We start from the raw sequence: 22615 nt of genomic DNA on the forward strand, positions 1-22615 counted from the left end.
ACTATAGTTTTTCCATTAAATCACTGCCGACTCATAATAATCTTTTCCGGAGTATTACAAAATACGTGTACTAAAAATAGTTGGGATCAACCCCAGATAAACCGAAGATAACTAAAATCAATCCCATGCAAATTTGAGAAAATCGAGTTGACCCAATATTTATATTGTTCTTAGATTGATTCCAACCGTTTTCAAGGTGCACCGGTGACAGTTGAGTTAATCCAAATTATCCAATACTACTATGAGGTTGATTCTAACCGTTTTTCATACGCAGGATAGAATTTTCGTTCTTTTTTTACCTTGGTGAAAGACACACCCCCACTTGTCCGTGTAGGGATCTGAACTTTCAATCACACACTCCCACTTGCCCTTGTAGGGATTTCAACTCTCAATCTTTTACTTTAGAAGACCGTAAAGTAATAGTATACATTGAAATATTGTATTATAATAGACATTGAAATATTGCATTATTAGTTGCATTACCAAATTTATTAAAAGTTGGCACAAAGGGATGTAAAGCTTCACCTTCTAAATGCAAGAAAGTTGAATTGGTAATATTATTTATATATATAAAAAGAAAAAATATAGAAAATCTTAGATTGACATTATAATTGGACTATTATTTTGGAAAAGTTGAGTTAATCCATATTGCAAGTGAAGACACTTCCGTGGTCAGATTGGGCTAGTGATTTTAATGCATTCGGGCCCAATGAATTAGCAAGTAGTAGCCCAACATATGTTGCCTAATTCCGATTCTCTTGTTATATTAACACGTGCACACACACGCCTGCAATAGGACCCAATTCATAAAATGGGACCCACATACACCTCACCATGCTTAACTGAAATAACCGTAACCGTTATGGCTTGGCGCGCAAAACCCATTTAAAAGTCGTCCTCTCCATTAAGAAAGGTCACACATTTTCTTCTGCAAATCTTGTTTCAGAGAAAGAGAGAGAGAGAGAGAGAGAGAGAGATTCTTAAGGAAGGAGAGAGAAAGAGAGAGAAATGGCATCATCTTCTTCACCATCATCAAAGGAAGCAATCGGAGAGAACCGAGATGCTGCATCTTCTTCACCGTCATCAAAGGAAGCAATCGGAGAGAACCGAGATGCTGCATCTTCTTCACCGTCATCAAAGGAAGCAATCGGAGAGAACCGAGATGCTGCAACCCCCCAAGCAAATCAGACAGACGATTCTGATGAAAGTACTCCTCCTCTATCTCCTACCATGATGAAATCAAGTACTGATTTGATGGTGAAAGTATTTCGATACTTTCGTGATCGAAAGTTCGCCAAGTCTTCCGAAGTGAACGAGCAAGTTCTTAAATTGCTTCCTTTGTCAGTATTTCTTAATTCGATCTTCGATTCTTGTTCTATTGTTGATTCTTCGTTGTTATTGATTATTTGCTAATTCAAGATTGGGGTTCTTGGCTTTGGTGCTCTGTTTTGTTATGATTTTGTGGTTTAAGCACAGTTGAGTCCATTTAATTATACATTCTGCTCCCAATTTTAATCCATTTTCTATTAAGTTTATGGTGTTCGTATTTTAATTAGGTTCTTGACTACTATGGAATAACTGCCTAGATAGACTAAACTGTGGTGAGAACTATCTCACATATAATTCATTATCCTTTTAATTATTGTATTATTATTTTTATCTCCAATTAGATCATTTTAGATTTTATGACAAAATTTCTTGTTTTTCTATATACACACATATATTGCATGATATATATGCATATATGAATATATGCACGAATATATTTATTTTTGTATTTTGGATGCGTGCAAAAATATTGCAAAGGTATGCATACACTAATTGCCTGAACAATCTGAAAGCTTTTAAAAACTCCTATTCAACTTTTGTGTGTCATTCAGGATTGACAACCAAACTGGACATGATGATCTATTTGTCTTAGCAAACCTTTACAAGGGTCTTGCCCTGCAAGCTCACTTTCGTGTAGAAGACGATCTAATGACTGAGGCTTTGCCAATGGAGGCAGATTACGGAGTACATGGATCGACTTTTGTTGCAAAAGAAGTTCCGGGTGATGGTCAGTGCCATAAATTATTCCACCTTTAGATGATGGATAATGAAAATTCTTTGTTTTTATGTCCGAATTCTTCATTTTCATGTCCAATATTAATGGTGAGATGTGCAAACTTGTGAATTTTGATTTATGTTCTTCTGTTCAAATCAATGTTGAATAAGTGGATTAGGTTAGGTTCTGCAATTGAATCTCATCCATGTCTTTTATGCATGCATCTGCATCGATACAAAAGTATGCGTTGTTAAATGAAGTATTACACACACATACATATATATCAAGACACAGATCAATCACTACTGTAAAGAAACACATTTTGGTCTCTATCTGGGTGCCGGTTTGATATTTCTGCGAAAGCTTAAAATATTTATAGCCCTACAAGCTAGAAACTATGATTATGACTTACTTGTCTGTATGAATGTGAATGAGCATATCTTGATCAGGAACATGCTAATTGTAGCCGGAATTTTTGTACAGACAACCTGGAACCTGCAGGGTTATATCTAGTTGATGCAAAGACAATGCTAGACAAGCAACCAGGTGACTCGGTGGCGAAGGTGGATGTCTTATCTGCCCTTGGGGAGCTGGAACTTAAAAAAAGTAACCTGTCCAATACTATCAATTTGAATATTTCAAGAAACAGAAATCTATCAGCATTTCTGGTCGTGGGAAAATTGTATTTATTGAACCTTGATGTATGTTCCATATTTTGCAGGGAATTATATGGATTCTTTTAAGCACTATCGGGAGGCACTATCCATTATGGAGCGTTTGGTTGAACCAGACAATCAACGCATAGCTCATCTGTATCCGTTCGTATAGCTGATTTACTACTTTATTTATTGACTGCTACTTCTGTGTGTTGCTTCTATATAGCACATATATATACTTGTCTCCCCTGCTTTTTGACTGATCACAGCCTTCACTTAAAGCTCCCAGAAATTTTAAAATATGTATGTGCTTGGCAAAATGCAATGACATTAAGCAAGCCACTGAATATTGCGTGAAGGCTATATCAATCTGCAAGAACCGGATTCAGAGGCTCAATAGTTCGCCTGGACCTTCTTCTAGTGCGCCTGATGCTGGTCTCTCTCTTCTGGATAAAGCTGGTGATATTGGAAAGTTCGAGTTACTTTTAAGAGAATTTGAAAGAAAGGCAAGCATCCATTAAAGCTTTTATATACGTATGAACTTCTTTTTGAACAAAACTCATCTGCAATATGCCTTAGTGCCTTGGTGTTAGTGGTGAAATCTTACTCAGTTCTCATATTGCAGCTTCTGATTCTGCAGCATCCGTTGATGTCATCCTCACCTACAGACTCAAGTTTTGATTCACCCAACATCAACACAAGAATGCAGAAACAATCAGGCATTGAGGCAAGTGGAACAAAGAGACAGTTATCACCGGATCCAGCCAGCAAAGAACCGATGAGTGCTACCAGCAAACAACCCGGAGGTCCTGAGCATAGTCCTCCAACTGCGGGGAAGGAAGTCAAGAGACAGTTATTTCCAGATTCATCCAGCACTGAAAGTACTCCAACAAAGAAGCATTCATTGGGCCCATCATCAACAGAGGAGGACAAGGAGGGAACACCTTGAAGGTTTTCTGACAAATGGTGGATTCTCCTGAGCATTTGGTCATTATCTCACAGCAAGATGCTCTATTTCTGCTCATTAATTCTTTCAAACTGCTTAGTCTGCTCTTACATGCTTTTAGTCTCACAGTACATATTTCCTGATTTTGAATGTTAAGTCTGTAGGACTGAATTGTGCTTCATTTTAGAACAATTTTAATTGCGTAAATTTGGTTCCTTGCAGTGTGCTGCTTTATCTTCCATTGAAATTGGTCCTTCGATACTGTTTACAAAAACCTACACATCTCAATGTTGGCGACGTTAAGAAAACTACACACTTAAAAAATGGTCTAATGTTATATGACACTATCATGCCACGAGTCATCTGACTCTGCCTATATAGACATGAATCAGTGAAAGCTTTCAATCTCTAGAAAGAAGTGGTGCCTTGGTTGCTATGATGGTGACCTTCCAAGTCCTTGGGTGTGGTTTGTCTCTGGTCATTCGTGACATTTCTTCCAAGACTTGTTGCAGAGAAGTATTCAAATTTGTACTGGATGCAGTACATATACTTTGCAGTGGAAACTGTATCCAGTATTAGGTCTTACATTGAGATGAAAGAAAGGCTAAGATTTAAAAAAATGACAGATTATAATCCAAAAGTAATTTTGAATATTGTAAAAGCAAGGCTGTCGAGTATTTCTGTAATTGTCCTGTCATAATAGTCTGTCAAGTTCTAATAGGTTCACACGGTTTGGATAAGACACATTTTGGAATCAAATAGGTTCATACAATTCCAAAAAAATCGAACCAACTGTGAGAGAATGGTTCAGTTTGGTTCTACGATTTTAGAACCAAACGATGAATTAAATAATTCATCAAGATGTCCAAATGTTGATCCCTCTTTTTCGGGAGAAAGCTATGCTGAAGAAAGCTGAGGTTGCGTTAAGATCATTTTGAAAACAAGGCAAGCACTCACTCAAGCTTTGTGTATGAACTTCTGTTTGAATAAAATTCATATGCAATGTCTCTTATTAAAATTTACTCCATTCTCGGATTGAAGATTCCAACTCTGCAGCTTAATATCTGCTATCCACACACTGAGTACCAGCGAAATCAGCCAGAAATACTTTACACCAATAAGTGCCAGCAACAAACCTATAGGATAGCTAACATAAGTTGAATTTAGGTCGTCTGTACAATTCTGTCCACTTCCATTCCGTTGGATCAAAGGTTCGAACTCAATTGAATTTAGGTGAAATGGTGTTTTTCTAACATAAGTCTTCCAAATCTGAATCATCATGGTTCTTGATGCCAAAAGCCTATTCTTGGATCTTTTGTTTAAATGAAATGCTGCATGGAACTATATGGCTTTGTAGGACCAATTCTAGGTGCACCTAGGAGGCTAGGATCAAACCCAGGTAAATTGAAGACAATTGAGTTGACCCAATATTGTTGTTAGGTTGATTCCAACCCAGGATGCACTAATGAGAGTTGAGTTAATCTGATACCGCTGGGAGGTTGATTCCAACCGTTTCTAGTGCACAGGATATACTTTTCATTCCTCCCTCCTTCTTCTTCTTCTTCTTTCACCTTGGCAAAAAACACATCCCACTTGCCCTTAGAGGAATTTGAGCACTCAATCACACACCCCCACTTGCCCTTATACGAAGTTCAACTCTCATGCTTCTCTCATGCTTCTGCTTTAAAAAATGAGGAAATATCATTAGACATTAAAATATTACTTATTAGTACTACTCCCAATATCCCATTTTAGTAGTCCCTTTTTAGAAATATAACTTCACTTTTAGACCTAGTTTGGTTGCACAAATGATAATCCATATTACGAGTCAAGGCACCTGTGTTGTCAGATTGGGCTTGTGATTTAAATGCGTTCAGGCCCAATGAATTAGGACACCTTGTCCATACCCAAGTACTAGCCCAATGTACACACACGCGCCTGCAATAGGCTTTAGTGACCCAATGCATAAAATGGGACCCACATACAGCTCCACCATGCTCAACTGAAATAACCGTAACCCAAACGGCTTGGCGCGCCAAAACCCATTTAAAAGTCCTCCTTTCCATTAGGAATGGTCACATTTTCTTCTGCAAATCTTGTTTAGAAAAGTGAGAATTGTGAATGTTGTTGAAAAATGGCATCAGAGGATTCTTCATCGGGTTCGATCCAATCGATAGAAACAGCCGGAACTTATTCACAGAACTCTGTTGATCCAATCGAAGAGAACCCTGATGCTGCGAACCTGAATCGAAACGCAGCAACTCAGACACACTCCGATGATTCTCCTCCATCTACTCAAACAACCGAAGGGAACCGTGATGCTGTGAACCCGGATCAAAACGAAGCAAATCAGACAGACTCCGATGATCCTCCTTTCGCCCTGAAATCTGCTGCTTTATTGATGGAGAAGGGATCGAAGGCCTTTCAAGCTCGTGACTTTAATCTCTTCAAGCGTGTTCTTAAAACTTTGTTAGTATTTCTTACTATGATCTTTCGATTCTTGTTCTATTCTTGTGTCTCTCGTTGATTCTTTTCGTTGTTCTTGATGATTTGCTGATTCAATATTGGGGGTTCTTAGCTTTGGTGCTCTGTTTCGTTGATTCTTCTCTCGTTGTTCTTGATCATTTAATTATACATTCTAATTCCAAATTTAATCCATTTTCGATCTATCAAGTTTATAGTGTTCTTAATTTAGGGTTCGATCTTGACTAATATGGAATAACTACCTAAATCGACTAAACTGTGGTGAGAACTATCTCACATACAATCCATTGTCCTTTTAATTATTATTTTTATTCTATTTTATCTCCAATTATATCATTTTAGGTTTTATGACAAAACTTCATCTTTTTCTATATACACATACATTGCATATATGAATTTATGAACGTATATATTTATTTATGTATTTTGGATGTCTGGCAATAATATTGCAAAGGTATGCATACACTATTTGCCTGAACAATCTGCAACCTTTTAACAATATTCCTACTCAACTTTTTGTCTGTCATTCAGGATTGAAAGCAATGGCGCCGAATTTGCTGATCAATTTGTCCCAGAAAAATTCAAATACGGTCTTGCCCTGGAACCTCAATTTCGTATAGAAAACGATCTAATGATTGAGGCTTTGCCAATGGAGGCAGATTACCAACTGTATGGAACAACTATTGTTGCAATACAAGTTCCACGTGATGGTTAGTGCCCCAAATTCTTCCACACTTGGATGTTGGATAGGGAAAATTCTTAGTTTTTATGTCCAATCATAATGGTGAGATGTGAAAACTTGTGAATTTCATTTACATTCTTCTGCTCGAATCAATGCTGAATAAGTGATTTGTTCAGGTTCTGCAATTGAATCTCATTCATGTCTTTTATGCATCTGCATTGATACAAAAGTTTTTAAATGAATTTAATGAAGCCAAATACATCAATCACTAAAAAAGAAATCACTCATGGGACTTCTCACTTTGAACCTTTGAAAAATTTCCAAGAATCTCTAGCTTTTGATTGAGAAACAATGCTTATGACTGATTGAGAAACAATTTCAGTATTTGTATTCGTACTAGCTATAAACAATGCTTATGACTGACTTGTCTATATGAATGAGCATATCTTGATCAGGAACATTCTAATTGTAGCCGTGTTTTTGTACAGACGACCTGGAATCTGCAGGGTTACATCTAGTTGATGTCCTTGGGAAGGTGTCACTGAAAATGGTAGAAATGCAACCAGGTGACTCAGTGGAGAAGGTGGACCTCTTATCTGCCCTTGGGGAGGTGGAACTGAAAAAAGGCAATCTGTCCTATACTTTTAATTTGAAATTTTCGTGTAACAGAAATCTATAGGCATTTCTTGTCATAGGAAGATTGTATTTATTGAACCTCGATGTATGCTCCATATTTTGCAGGGAGTTATGTGGATTCTTGCAAGCACTATCAGGAAGCACTATCCATTCTGGAGCGTGTGGTTGAACCAGACAATCAACGCATAGCTCATCTGTATCCATTCATAGCTGATTTAGTACTTTATTAATTGACTGCTACTTCTATGTATTATGATTCCTAGGCATATATATACCTGTCTCCCCTGCTTTTTGACTGATTACAGCCTTCACTTAAAGCTCCCAGAAATTTTAAAATATGTTTCTGCTTGGCAAATTGCTACAAGATTGAGGAAGCCATTGAATATTGCCAGAAGGCGATATTAGTCTGCAAGAACCGGATTCAGAGGCTCCACAGTTCGTCAGGACTTGCAAATGTGAATCAGGAGCCTTTCTCTAGTGTGCCTGATGTTGGTCCCTCTCTTCCAAAGAAAGATGATGATGCGCAGCTCGAGTTACTTTTAAGAGAATTTGAAAAGAAGGCAAGCATCCATTAAAGCTTTTATGTATGAACTTCTTTTTGAACAAAACTCATCTGCAGTATGCCTTAATAGTGAAATCTTACTCGGTTCTCATATTGCAGCTTCTGATTCTGAAGCAATGCTTGAAGACCTCCTCATCTACAACCAAAAGTTATGAATCAATCAACACAAGAATGCAGAAAGAATCAGGCATTGAGACAAGTGGAACAAAGGGACAGTTATCACCGGATCCAGCCAGCAAAGAACCGACGAGTTCTACCAGCAACCAACCCAGAGGTCCTGAGCGTAGTCCTCCAACTGCGGGGAAGGGAGCCAAGAGACAGTTATTTCCAGACCCACCCAGCAATGAAAGTACTCCAACAAAGAAGCAGTCATTGGACCAGTCAGCAGAGGAGGACAAGGAGTGAACATCATAAATATCACAGCAAGATGTTCTCCATTTCTGCTCATTAATTCTTTCAAACTGCGTCTTAGATGTATTGTCTTAACAGTACATTTTTCCTGATTTTGAATGTTAAGTGTGTAGGATTGTTGTGCTTCAATTTAGAACAATTTAATTGTGTAAATTTGGTTTCCCGCAGTGTGCTTGATCTTCCATTGAAATTGGTTCTTCAATAGTGTTTTAAAAAATGGTCTGATGTTATGTGACATTATCATGACATGAGTCATCTGACTCTGTCTATATAGACATGAGTCGTCAAAAGCTTTCAATCTCAAGATGTTTTAGAAAGAAGTGGTTGCTTTGATAGTGACCTTCCAAGTCCTTGGTGTGGTGTTTGTCTCTGGTCATTCATGACATTTCTTCTTTGCCTCTTTACTTCCAGACCTGTTGCAGAGAAGTATTCATATTTGTAATGGGTGCGGTACATATATACTAGCATGCATTGGTACTCATTTCCTGCCCTTTTCTATGCATTGGTGTTGCACTATTACTGCAGTCCTACACATGTTCATCCTTAGGAAAGAAGCGTTACAAGTGCTGGAGTGATCACCTAATGTAGCTTATATCAATGATTAATTGGGTGTGTTAAGTTACTCACAATGGCTCAAATTTTGGAAAATTCTGACCATAAACTCCAAAAGCAAGAGCTGTTGAGTATTTTTGAACTGTCAAAATGGAAACTCTATCTAGTATTAGGTCTTACATTGAGATGAAACAAGTATTACAAGTTTGGAGTCATCGTCTAGTGAAGCTTAATTATATCAATGATTAATTCTTTCAGGTTTGATTCTGTATTTGTTTTAACTTGAATCAGAAAGGCTGTTGTATTTGTCCTGTCATAATCGTCTGGCAAGTTCTGTGATGTGTTTCACATAAATTATAGTACTTTATCAACTCAATCTCGTGTGTTACATGGCATCAGGTTTAATATTAATCCTGTTAGCAAAATTATTTTGCAAATTAGATATTATATTTTGCATGCTCATATATTGCATTTTAGTTATTATTTCTCATGGATTAGATGAAACTACATGCATTTCTGTATTCAGCGGGAGATACTCTATTTTATGTGCTCACATATTAACACATTCATGCAGATGGTTCAAATACTCATTTTACAAAAGAAAATATTGCAATTATAAAAAAATTAATGTAATAGAAACCTAATTATGAAAAGCACAATGTAAGATTCGTTGTCAGGTTTCAAAATGTCTAATCCCAACCGTTCAAAATTCTTCCATTAAATCACAAAACTCTCTAATTCATAAAAGTACTATGCATCAATTGCACTTGTATTAATTTCACCATGCTCTGAAAATAGTTGAAATTAACCTCAAAATGATATCCATGGTTCCAGCCAAAAAGAAATTTTATTGATCAAGAACATAATCAGATCTCACCTATTCAATTAACCATAGAGGTCAGTTAGTCAGTGAAAAGAAGAACATTACAATTTTCATTTCTTTGGATGATACTGAATGGCATTGACAACAATCTTTGTCTCTCGAAACTCGAATATAAACACCTTCATTCACAGCCCTTATTATAGTTTCTGCAGCATCACCTTCCATAGTTAAATTCTCCAACCTTCTGCAAACAATGCCACCAAACCACCACCTGCTTCTCCGTTCCTAGGATAATGATCAACAGATTCTGCCTCCTGAAAACAAAATTGACAATCCCCCGGCCTTTCTATGGAGTTTCACAGCCACAGCAACTCTGTTGAGTGAAACTATATATTCATAGGAATTAAGTGTTTAATTTTTGGCTTCACCCTGAGCTTCCAAAGATTTTTCCTGCTCATCGACTCACCCTCACACCTTTAGATCCTCCTCCTGAACTCAAAGGTATAGCCACTATAGCAAGGATATATCCTCTTTGCATCAGAATTATAGAATAGTTGTTTAACTGGCGACTCCTTCCATTGACATATATATATTTTGGTTATTTTCAAAGATGAAACAAATGGAAATTGAATATTAGAAGGTTGAGACGAAGAAATCTTACAAAAATACTGTCATCTGATTTCCGTTAGCAATTTGCCATTTTAAACCCTTTCCAAAAAAAGAAAATGATCAAAGACTCCTTTTACAAAATAAAATATTGCAATGATGAAAATTATGAAATTAATGTAATAGAAGCACAATCTACTTTAGGGCATTTTTTACACACTTTCAAACACCGACAGACATTAGTCTAATGCATGGTATAATGAGACAGGAGTTATATTGAATCCACAAGAAGGTAGTTTGATCCAACAAACTAAAAGAAAATTCACGAAGGAATATGATATCTTATTGATAAAATTGATTGAATATCTCTCCTATCGCAGTACAAGTTTTTATAATAAAATAAAAATCAGTTTTAAAGGAAATTAATTCCTAAAGAAAAATAAAAAAACATAAGGAATACATACAGCATATTATTTAAGCAAAAGAATTTAGAAGTTATTTTGATTTTCATAAGGAATAATCCACATATCTGCAGCGCTCAGTTATGACCATAACCTATTACTGTTTTTCTAATAAAATTTATTACTACTGGGTCTCTCAATAATGAATCATTTAAAACAATTAAATTGATAATATCAAAATGTATAGATCAAGTTAATATTTTTTCAGTAAATGAAAATTTATTGATCGAGAAGAATCAAAGAATACGATAAAGCCCCAAGAACACACGCTACTGCAAGTGCCAAAGATGGCGTTCGTAGCATTCAACTACAGCACTAGTTCAGCAATGAGCAATCAGAGCTAAACAAAAATATAGGGTTAAAAACCCCCCATTGCACATATAATTAAAAATAAAAAATAAAACAATTGCACACCAGCTAAGTTATCATTTATGAAAACATAGAGCATACTAATAAAATTAATTTATTGGATCTAAATAAAACTCATATAATTCCAATTCAAATCATGTGGTTTGATTTGGTTTTATGACTCCAACGGATTGATTCCAATTGAAAAAAAAGTCCATTTAAATTTCATATATACAAGCGATGCACTGTTCCATCCGGCAACATCAAGGAACCAAATTAACACAGAAGTACTAGATGAACTAATAGAACATGTATTCCGAATAGTTTACGATCTATTATAATCAAGAATGTTAAAAAATACACAAATATATAATCAATCACAATTGGCTAAATATATAATTGAAAAACACAATAAGGTATAGATATATAAACCTGCAAGGTGGATCATCCGGATTTTGTTGGTATAGATCGATCCCATGAATCCTGTTTGGCTGGAGGGATAGGTTCTTTACGTTTTTATTGAAGTATTGTTCGATGAGTAATATTGGATTTATCATCAAACAATACTTCAACAAAAAAGTTAAGAAACCCTAACCCATCGATCAGTTCTTCTTCCTTGTTTTTTTACCTCTTCTTCTTGAGAGTGCGCGCGCGAGAGATCAGTGGTGGCCGGGTGATGATCGGCATACAGACGATGAGACTATTACTTAGGGCAATTAAGAGTGAATATGATCATATACATATACGTTATATATACGCTAATTAAAATAAAACAGTTTTAGTATTTATTTATTAATATAAAAAAATATTTATTAGTTGAAATAAAATGAATTAAAATAAAAGAATTTTTATAAATAAAATGAATTAAAATATAAGAGTTTCTATAAAACTATTAGAACAACTAAAAACAAGTTACGTATAAAAATAAAATAGGTAATTATTTAATGTTTTAGTATTTTAGTATTTATTTATTAATATAAAAAATATATATTAATTGATATAAAATGAATTAAAATAAAAGACTTTCTATAAAACTATTAGAACAACTAAAACAAGTTACGTATAAAAATAAAATAGATAATTACTAACAAAATTATTTACCAAATAATAAAATAAATTACCAATTAAAATTAAATAAGTACTTATTTAATTAAAATTTTATTTAATAAAATAATCTACCAAATAATAAAATAAATTACCAATTAAAATTAAATAGGTAAATTAAAAGTGTAAAGAGTTTTAGTATTTATTTATTAAAATAATAAAACATTTATTAATTGATATGAAATGAATTAAAGTAAAAGAGTTTCAATGTTTCAGTATTTCGATCAGTATTTATTTATTAATATAAAAAAATATTAATTACTTAATATAAAATGAATTAAAATAAAAAAATTTCTATAAATAAATGAATTACTATACTATTATTAAAAGTGTAAAGAGTTTTAGTGTTTCAGTATTTCAGTATTTTTTTATTAATATAAAGAAATTTTTATTAATTGATATAAAATGAATTAAAATAAGTGTTTCAGTAGTATTTCAGTATTTTAGTATTTTTTTAATTGATATAAAATGAATTAAAATAAAAGAGTTTCTACAAATAAAATGAATTATCTATATTGTGACGTTTCCAATTTTCAGTATTTTTCATTTTTTTGGAAGTTGTGTCGCCGTAAGGGCATTTATGTCATTTCACGTTTTGTGTACGGGATTGTGGTTGGGTCCAATTGCTTTTGTGCATTTTAAATTTATATGTTTATGTGGTGTTTATCTAGTGGTGCATGTATTGTAATATGTGGTGCAAATTGAGACTAATGAAAAATGGAAAAGAAAAGGAAATTCATGAGACCCACCACCACCAACTTTAAAGCCTTGAGACCACATTTTTGGTCTCTATCTTCTCTCTCCCCGCTGGTTTCCCTTCTTGCTCCATTTCCTTTTCATTTTCTTTCTCTTTTACATTAAACTTTGTATCATGATTACTCTCTCAATTCTTGAAGTTTTTAAGTGCCGTTTGCGGCTAAACGGAGAGCACGACGAGCTCTACTCGTGAGTACCAACGATTTCAGCTTTGAGCCTCCCTAGGAAATTCGAAATTAGGGACCCATTTGAAGGGTTTTGCATCAACTTGAGGTAAGGGCTCTTAATCCATGATGTTCTTGTGCTTTAGTGAGTTAGCTCATCTTAAATGGTTAATTAACATGCTTAATTTAGGTAGTTCCTAGACAATTGTCTAATTGTTATGTATTTTGTTAATTGTGAGACTATGTGTATTAGATGATCCATGTGATGAACATGCTTATGTGTTGATGTATGTATGCTCAAAATGCTAGATTATTAATGTATGTGAACATGTGGTATATTCTTGTGAAATTCTTCTGAGCTATGCTTTGTAGACAAATTTGAAGTAACTGTGAAATGATGAACATTGGCATGACATAAATGCATCTATGCATTTACATTGGGCAAGAAATGGGAAGAAAATTGATTTTGAAACGAAAAAAAAGGGGAGTTTTGGGAAAGAATGTTGACGAATTGTTTTGTGAAAACCCGGTTGCCGCGGGGATACCAAAGGGTCGGAGTGTTAATATAGCCTAAAGGGGACCAAGGAGTCGCCCTAGCGTGGTTGAACTAGCTGGGCCCCATAATGACGCCGCTGGGGTACCAAGGGTCAGGGACACTAGCCAATCCTCCTCTCGTGTCGCTGCGGGGTCACCAAAGGGCGGGTTATATTAACAGTTTGAAAGTGATGTTTTGAGAAAAGAAAATCGGGAGCGACAGCAGCATGCATTGCATCCCATAGCATTCTGTTGTTTATAATGAGACTTGTTGTTATGTTGTGTTATCCCGACATTATATGATCCCCATTCCTATTGCCCTATTCTTTGGTTGGATTCATGGGGACACAAGAGACGTGTCTTAAGTGTCACCTACTGAGCATATTGCTCACCTCATCATATTTTACATTTTTTTCAAGTTATGGCAAAGAAATAGCGGAAGACAATCCACCCTTGCCTTAGCTTAGAGTAGAAAAATGTTTCATTTTTGCTACTTTTGTATTGGGCCTAATTTTGAAAAAGGGTTGATTCAAAATGTATTAATTAGCATCATGTGATGTATTTAGGTCCATTTTGTGTAAAGTCATTTGGGTAATGTAATTAAATTCTTATTACACTAATTCCCGTATTTGGTGTAATGCGTTGTAAATTACGTTATCAACGTGGTGGTTGTTATTACAATTTGATGTTGCAGCATATCTTAATTTATGTACGTAAGTGTAATGGCGTGGGTGGTTGAACATTCAATGTTTGGTTTTTCTTTAGACAGTGGTAACCAAGTCTGGATGACCCAAACCAGTCTACGTATGGCATCCCATACGTCGACCGGTATCCTGACAGTAAGCATTTTGAATGTGAAAAGACCATTTTACCCTCTGATGATTTTGGGTCGGGGAAGGACCCTTTTAATGATCCGGATCCATGAGGATTTGGGTCGTTACAGAATGGTATCAGAGTGATGGTTCGAAAACCTTAGGACGACGGGTAGAGGCCTATGTAGGGTTGCATGAGAAGTTGTTTGTATTGCGTATGAGATTATTTGTTACGTATTTTGATATTTGAAGAAGCATGCTTACTTGTTCATTTGCTTACTTGTTTAATTGTCTACGTGTTAATTTGCTTATGTGATCATATAGTAATATGTTATGTGTGTGTAGTACTAACTTAAATGAACCATGAGTAGGTATTATGTTTTTAGTATGTAATTATTCAGCAGGCGCATTTTTATGTTGTATTAATTCTGCAAGTTATCCCTTATGACTGGGGTAGGTATCAACATTATGAGAAAGGGTGATATGAATAACACCATCTTATGAGTCTGGTTTGACCTGAACGTGTTGTTCCATTGGGAGTCTTCTTCCTAGAAACTAGTAACGGTGAAAGGGTTTGGTCTTAGGTGTCTTTCTGGATGGAAGTCCTCATTTTCTTACACGGGCGAGGGTTTGTGTTGCGTTTCCTCGGTGTAGCGAATGGACTCTTGGGATGATGGATCCGTATGGTGTGGTGTGTGAGTCATGGGATCTTTTCATGTAAGCAAAGTTGATTAGATGTCACGGGATGTGAGGTGGTATATAGTACATGACTTGTAAGGTTCTGGTATTGTGCAGGTTGAACAAGGTTTGTATTTGAACTTTTACTTAGAAGTTCACTGATGTTTAAGGTTGAGAGTTTGTCTCTTAGATTGTTGTTTTGAGAGTATGAATTGTGGTTGACCTTGAGTTGGCGATAAGATAAGCAAGTTGCACCTTTTGTTTTGATTTCTAGTGAGGAAGGCAGAAGCTAAGTGTGATGTTGTTTGGTGACCATAGAGTATTGGTCACAGATTATGTTGAGCCAGGATGAGGAGTGACTTCTTGGGCTCGGTGGCCTGTTCTATTTGATTTCTTTGTTTTGTGGCCTTGTGGGCGGGTGTGCGTGAGCGTGTGCAGGTGGCACTAGAAGGCTACCACACTGGGCGAGCTACGGACACACAACACAGATGAAATTGATGTGGACATTCCATTGTGGGATGGTAATTGTAGCGATTGGTTGGGAAATGATAGTGTTGGGGGTGTAAGAGTTGAATACCCTTTTGTTTGGTTGGATAGGTCAGTTGTAAGTATAACTTGAGTGTCTAGTTAGATACCAATTAGAGAGATCACTGGTTGTAGTTGTCGTAGACTGTAGCTTGTGTGGTTGACCATTTGGCTTAGTGTTTGTTGTCCTTCTTAGGGATTGTTCATGTAGTGTTGTCGTGTAAGATTTTTAATTTTCTTGTTGCGGGTTGCTGACCTTGGTGTCGGGTATCATAAGTGAGGTGTGTTTTCATGACGGGTTAGTGTCACTTTTGAATGAGCGATTGGTAGTGGAGGTTTGTTGTTTATAAGGGATTGGAATTGTGAAGTTATTTTGGGAAGAATGATCATGGGGTATTAGTACTTGAGGTTCCTGTAATTGTAGAGTAAGTCAGTTTTGGAGTGAACCCAGTATTCAAGAAGACAGTAGTGATTGATCGCAATATTGATGGTTTTAAGCAGACAGTTGGGTGTTGAGCATTTTGGATTTTTATGCTCATTTTGTTTGAGGATTTGTTGGCATAGCATTGACGTGTGGATGTTCTTTTCTAGTGGTAAATAGTGGTTGTTATGGGGAGCAATGAGTGTTATGCTTGTTCTTTATTTACAATGTTATTATCTTAAGGATGTTTGGGGAAAATCTTTTAGTAGTAACTTGATGGTCTGATGGGATAATAGGTTTGAATGGTTGTTGGAATAAGTGACAGTGGAGGTGTTATGATGTTGTGGTGTGATGATTAGTGCGGATGAGCATGATGGTTTTAGGCATGATCCAAGGACGGATTAGGGGTTGTGAGTCGTTTGTTGTGTGTTGTTAAATAGACGATGGAATTGTGTGTTAGTTGAAGTGATTGGGGGCAGTTTAGTCTCTTGAGCTAGTGAGAGCGGTGTTGCTAGATAGGTACTTTTTCCTTTGACGAGTCGTGGGTTGATATGACTGACGTGACGAGTCTTGTTCCTTGTGTTTCTGTGACGTGAGCATTGGTACTCTTATCATAAGTGTTGCGGGGTAGCGTATGCAAGGTTTCGATGTTGACTGTGTATGACGGTCCGTTTTTGGTGAGGTCGCCTAGAGTTGCGGTCGTAGTCTCGTATGTGTATCTAGTTAGTTCTTCTCCTTGTGCGTAAGGAGTTCTTTTTGTCTCAGGTGAGATTGAGTGTCCATGGCTGGATGATTAATGAATAGTATGTGACCAGTCACTAGGTGCACTCAGGCATGAGTCATTAGTCTCTTATGAGAGCCAGGCTTGTTACCCTTTCTGTTGTTCCAGTCCTGGCAAGGACGTTGTTTGTTATGAGTCTTGTCCCTGTCTAGGAATTATACGTGTCTGTAGGTGGACGGATTGTAAGTAAGTATTGCGCCGTTAGAGTTCATCAATTGAGGTTTTGATTGAAAGGGGGTCGACTTACTTCCACGGAGGAATGTATAGTCTTTGGTTTTTAGTGGTGTTTGTTTTGGGAATGGTTTTGATTGGTGGGATGTGTGGCATGGGTGGTTGAATGAGGGTTATGTTTCTGATGATTAGTGCTAGCGGTGATGGCTAGGGAATGTGTTGTGAATTGTAGTTATTTGAGGATAATTAGGTGATATGACTCATGTATTCGGATGATTTTGGGTCGTTACAGAATGGTATCAGAGCCAATGTCAGTATTGAGGACAAATGTCGGTATTGTTTGAATGTTTTGCAGCTAGAGCGTTATTGTAGGATTCTGTTGAAGAACTGTAGGAGTGATTGACCTTGATTTTGAGGTTTCAAATATGAGACGATCGTATTAAGCGTTTTGAAGAGGTAAGAATCAAAACGAATGGTGACTTGGAGTCATTTGCCTGGTGTGGATGTTATGAGGAGATCGAGATCTTTTATACTAGTTGGTGATTGTGATGTTTGGTGTCGTTTTGTTTTCGGCTTGTTAAGGGTTGTGTAATTAAAGTGCGATTGGGATTTTAGAGCTGATATGTGACTGTATGGCGGATGAGGTTACGTAGAGTGATAGATTGGTTAGAGAATAGATCTCTTAGTTATTTTGCGGATGGTATAGGGTTGTGTTTGGGGTTTAGACCTGAGGACAAGAACGACGTCTGTGTCGAGATCGGATTGAGGATGAGGATGGCCTGGCCAACCATTTCTCCTGAATCAATCCCTCTCCAGCACAATGTCAGGTCAAAGGTCAATGATCGTTCTGATTTGTTGGTGATAGTGAGAGTATGGTGCTGTGCGTTGTGTTGGTATGACAATGTGGATTTACAGAATTTATCTTGGGTGACGAAAGGTGTTAGGTGGTATTGAGTGTTTGATAACAAGTTAGTAGTATAATCATTGATTATAGAGAATCTCGTTTTGAGGATTTGTGTTCAGAATATAGGGTAGTACAATTTATTGTTTTGGTGACTCATGATTGAATAATTGTTGGGGGATTCATCATTTAGCTATCTTGAGGTTGACTAGTATAATAATTGTCGGTTAGTGTGGTTGGTGGTCATTGTATGATTTTGTAGGAGTATAGTCGTATGTTGGCTGACGAGTTTTGGTTGGACAGAGATGTGTAGATTGAGTTTGGGTATGATTGTGTGATGGTGGGGTTCCTCGTTTGAGGTCTGGGTTCCCTTTTAAAGGGATGAGTTGTGATAGGATGTTGTCATGCTCAGCGGTATTGTGACCATTCTTCTTCGAGCTCCGAAGTATTATGTAGTGGTGTAGAGGGGGACCAGTGTAATACCCCGACTGAGCCCGCACGGTTTTGCTCTTGGGCTTCACCCCAAAAGGCCTCATACCAATTGGAGGTGACACACTTACATATAAGCACTTCACCTTTCCTCTACCCAGGCGATGTGGGACTTGTGCACCCGTAGCTCGCCAGTGTGGTAGCCTGACAGTGTCTTTCGCACCCGCCTACAGCACACCCGCCCACAAGGTCATCACAACCAGTGTCGGTCTTAAGTCGAGTATAGAACTCAATGGGTTTTGTGTATGATATTGTGAGTGATGAGTTCCCTTATAGGGTGGTGATCAATGAGTTTTCTGGCGGCAGTGTGTGATTGTCTGTTGACGCTGGTGTCAAAAGCGATATGGTTGTTGAGTTCTTAGTCTCGGGATTTTGTGAGGTGTTCTCGGAAAGGCTGTGGTAGTGAGCCTCCTTCTTCTTAAGGAGGGCAGATTTTGAGGACGAAATCTCTTCAAGGAGGGTAGATTGTGACGTTTCCAATTTTCAGTATTTTTCATTTTTTCAGAAGTTGTGTCGCCGTAAGGGCATTTTTGTCATTTCACGTTTTGTGTACGGGGATTGTGGTTGGGTCCAATTGCTTTTGTGCATTTTAAATTTATATGTTTATGTGGTGTTTATCTAGTGGTGCATGTATTGTAATATGTGGTGCAAATTGAGACTAATGAAAAATGGAAAAGAAAAGGAAATTCATGGGACCACCACCACCAACTTTAAAGCCTTGAGACCACATTTTTGGTCTCTATCTTCTCTCTCCCTGCTGGTTTCCCTTCTTGCTCCATTTCCTCTTCATTTTCTTTCTCTTTTACATTAAACTTTGTATCAAGATTACTCTCTCAATTCTTGGAGTTTTTAAGTGCCGTTTGCGGCTAAACGGAGAGCACGACGAGCTCTATGCGTGAGTACCAACGATTTCAGCTTTGAGCCTCCCTAGGGAATTCGAAATTAGGGACCCATTTTAAGGGTTTTGCATCAACTTGCGGTAGGGGCTCTTAATCCATGATGTTCTTGTGCTTTAGTGAGTTAGCTCCTCTTAAATGGTTAATTAACATGCTTAATTTGGGTAGTTCCTAGACAATTGTCTAATTGTTATGTATTTTGTTTATTGTGGGACTATGTGTATTAGATGATCCATGTGATGAATATGCTTATGTGTTGATGTATGTATGCGCAAAATGCTAGATTATTAATGTATGTGAGCATGTGGTATATTCTTGTGAAATTCTTATGAGCTATGCTTTGTAGACAAATTTGAAGTAATTGTGAAATGATGAACATTGGCATGACATAAATGCATCTATGCATTTACATTGGGCAAGAAATGGGAAGAAAATTGATTTTGAAACAAAAAAAAAAAGGGATTTTTGGGAAAGAATGTTGACGAATTGTTTTGTGAAAACCCGGTTGCCGCGGGGATACCAAAAGGCCGGAGTGTTAATATAGCCTAGAGGGAACTAGGGAGTCGCCCTAGCGTGGTTGAGCTAGCTGGGCCCCATAATAACGCCGCGGGGGTACCAAGGGTCAGGGACACTAGTCAATCCTCCTCTCATGTCGCCGCGGGGTCACCAAAGGGCGGGTTATATTAACAATTTGAAAGTGATGTTTTGAGAAAAGAAAATGGGGAGCGACATCGGCATGCATTGCATCCCATAGCATGCTATTGTTTATAATGAAACTTGTTGTTATGTTGTGTTATCCCGACATTATATGATCCCTATTCCTATTGCCTTAGTCTTTGGTTGGATTCACGGGGACACAAGAGACGTGTCTTAAGTGTCACCTACTGAGTATATTCCTCACCCTATTATATTCTACATTTTTTTCAGGTCATGGCAAAGAAATAGCGGAAGACAATCCACCCTTGCCTTAGCTTGGAGTAGAAAAATGTTTCATTTTTGCCACTTTTGTATTGGGCCTAATTTTGAAAAAGGGTTGATTCAAAATGTATTAATTAGCATCATGTGATGTATTTAGGTCCATTTTGTGTAAAGCCATTTGGGTAATGTAATTAAATTCTTATTACACTAATTCCCGTATTTAGTGTAACGTGTTGTAAATTACGTTATCAACGTGGTGGTTGTTATTACAATTTGATGTTGAAGTATATCTTAATTTATGTACGTAAGTGTAATGGCGTGGGTGGTTGAACATCCAATGTTTGGTTTTTCTTTAGATAGTGGTAACCAAGTCTGGATAACCCAAACCAGTCTACGTGTGGCATCCCATACGTCGACCGGTATCCTGACAGTAAGCATTTTGAATGTGAAAAGACCGTTTTACCCTTGGATGATTTTGGGTCGGGGAAGGACCCTTTTAATGATCCGGATCCAGGAGGATTTGGGTCGTTACATATATACTATTATTAAAAGTATAAAGAGATTCAAGTATTTCAGTGTTTATTTATTAATATAAAAAATATTTATTAATTGATATAAAATGAATTAAAATAAAAGAGTTTAAGTGTTTCAATATTTCAGTATTTATTTAAAATAAAAGAGTTTTAATAAATAAAATGAATTACTATACTATTATTAAAAGTGTAAAGAGTTTCAGTATTTATTTATTAAAATAAAGAAATATTTGTTAATTGATATAAATTGAATTAAAATAAAAGTGTTTCAGTATTTCAGTATTTTAGTACCATTAAATGGATATAAAATGAATTAAAATAAAAGAGTTTCTATAAATAAAATGAATTATCTAATACTATTATTAAAAGTGTAAAGAGTTTCAAGTATTTTCGTATTTATTTGTTAATATAAAAAATTATTTATTAATCGATATAAAATGAATTAAAATAAAAGAGTTTTAGTGTTTCAGTATTTATGTATTTTATTATTTATTTATTAATATAAAATAATATTTATTAATTGATATAAAATGAATTAAACTAAAAGAGTTTCTATAAATAAAATGAATTACTACACTATTATTAAAAGTGTAAAGAGTTTCAGTATTTCCGTATTTATTTATTAATATAGAGAAATTTTTATTAGTTGATATAAAATGAGTTAAAATAAAAGAGTTTCAGTGTTTCAGTATTTCAATATTTTAGTATTTTTTAATTGATATAAAATGAATTAAAATAAAAGAGTTTATATAAATAAAATGAATTATCTATATACTATTATTAAAAGTGTAAAGAGTTTCAAGTATTTTTGTATTTATTTATTAGTATAAAAAAATATTTATTAATTGATATAAAATGAATTAAAATAAAAGAGTTTAAGTGTTTCAGTATTTTAGTATTTATTTATTAATATAAAAAATATTTATTAATTGATATAAAATGAATTAAAATAAAAGAGTTTCTATAAATAAAATAAATTGAAATAAAAGAGTTTCTATAAAACTTTTAGAGCAACTAAAACAAGTTAAGTATAAAAATAAAATAGGTAATTATTTAACAAAATTATTTGAATTCTTTGTTTTATTACAAGTATATTATTCTTTGAATTGCATTAATTATGTTATTTTTTTTTAATTATGTTTTATTCTTTGAATTGCACTAATCATGTTAATTTATATATATTTTTTATTTTTTTAATTTGTTTAATTATAAGTGATTTAAGTTGTATAGAAACTCTTCTAAACACCTTATTAAGTTGACCTTATATTAATTAAAAATAAAAATTCATAATTATACGTGATTTAAGGTGACCTTATATTAATTAAAAAATAAAAATTCATAATTATACGTGATTTAAGGTGACCTTAAATTAATTAAAAAATAAAAATTCGTAATAAATAGCCAATTTGTGTTAGTGTTTGAAACTCTTTTAAAAACTATTTTTTATATTAATAATTAAATACTTAAATATTGAAATTCTTTAAATAAATATTTTTTATATTAATTAATAACTTCTAAAATACTAAAAAGCTTTATACTTTTATTAATGGTATAGATACATACATAGACATATACATACATATACATATACATCACTTATAAAAGTGTAATCTGGATTGTTTTTTTCCTTCAATATTTACTTTGTATTTAGGGGTCTTTGACTTCATATATTTGTAAAACTTAAAAATTTGTTATTTTTCATATAATATATATCCATTCTT

General features: G+C 35.3%; 1 protein-coding gene across 1 annotated transcript; it reads left to right on the forward strand.

The window, feature by feature from the left end:
• The first annotated feature begins 5780 nt into the window (after positions 1-5780).
• On the forward strand, positions 5781-8415 carry LOC132277777 (uncharacterized). Its single transcript, XM_059779625.1, has 6 exons — positions 5781-6115; positions 6662-6840; positions 7301-7438; positions 7554-7666; positions 7754-8008; positions 8110-8415. The coding sequence occupies exons 1-6, from the start codon at positions 5781-5783 to the stop codon at positions 8413-8415; spliced, it is 1326 nt and encodes a 441-aa protein (XP_059635608.1).
• Positions 8416-22615: the final 14200 nt, after the last annotated feature.

Source organism: Cornus florida, unplaced genomic scaffold (genome assembly GCF_030987335.1).
Source record: "Cornus florida cultivar Cherokee Brave unplaced genomic scaffold, ASM3098733v1 CherokeeBrave_3.0.0_Hap2_Chr10, whole genome shotgun sequence".
Lineage (NCBI taxonomy): Eukaryota > Viridiplantae > Streptophyta > Magnoliopsida > Cornales > Cornaceae > Cornus > Cornus florida.

Excerpts from the sequence above, each read along its gene's own strand:
- LOC132277777 (XM_059779625.1), top strand. The coding sequence starts at position 5,781 with ATGGCATCAGAGGATTCTTCATCGGGTTCGATCCAATCGATAGAAACA. Across the intron at positions 7,667-7,753 it reads ATCCATTCATAGCTGATTTA|CCTTCACTTAAAGCTCCCAG; the intron begins GTACTTTATTAA and ends GACTGATTACAG. Across the intron at positions 8,009-8,109 it reads TAAGAGAATTTGAAAAGAAG|CTTCTGATTCTGAAGCAATG; the intron begins GCAAGCATCCAT and ends CTCATATTGCAG.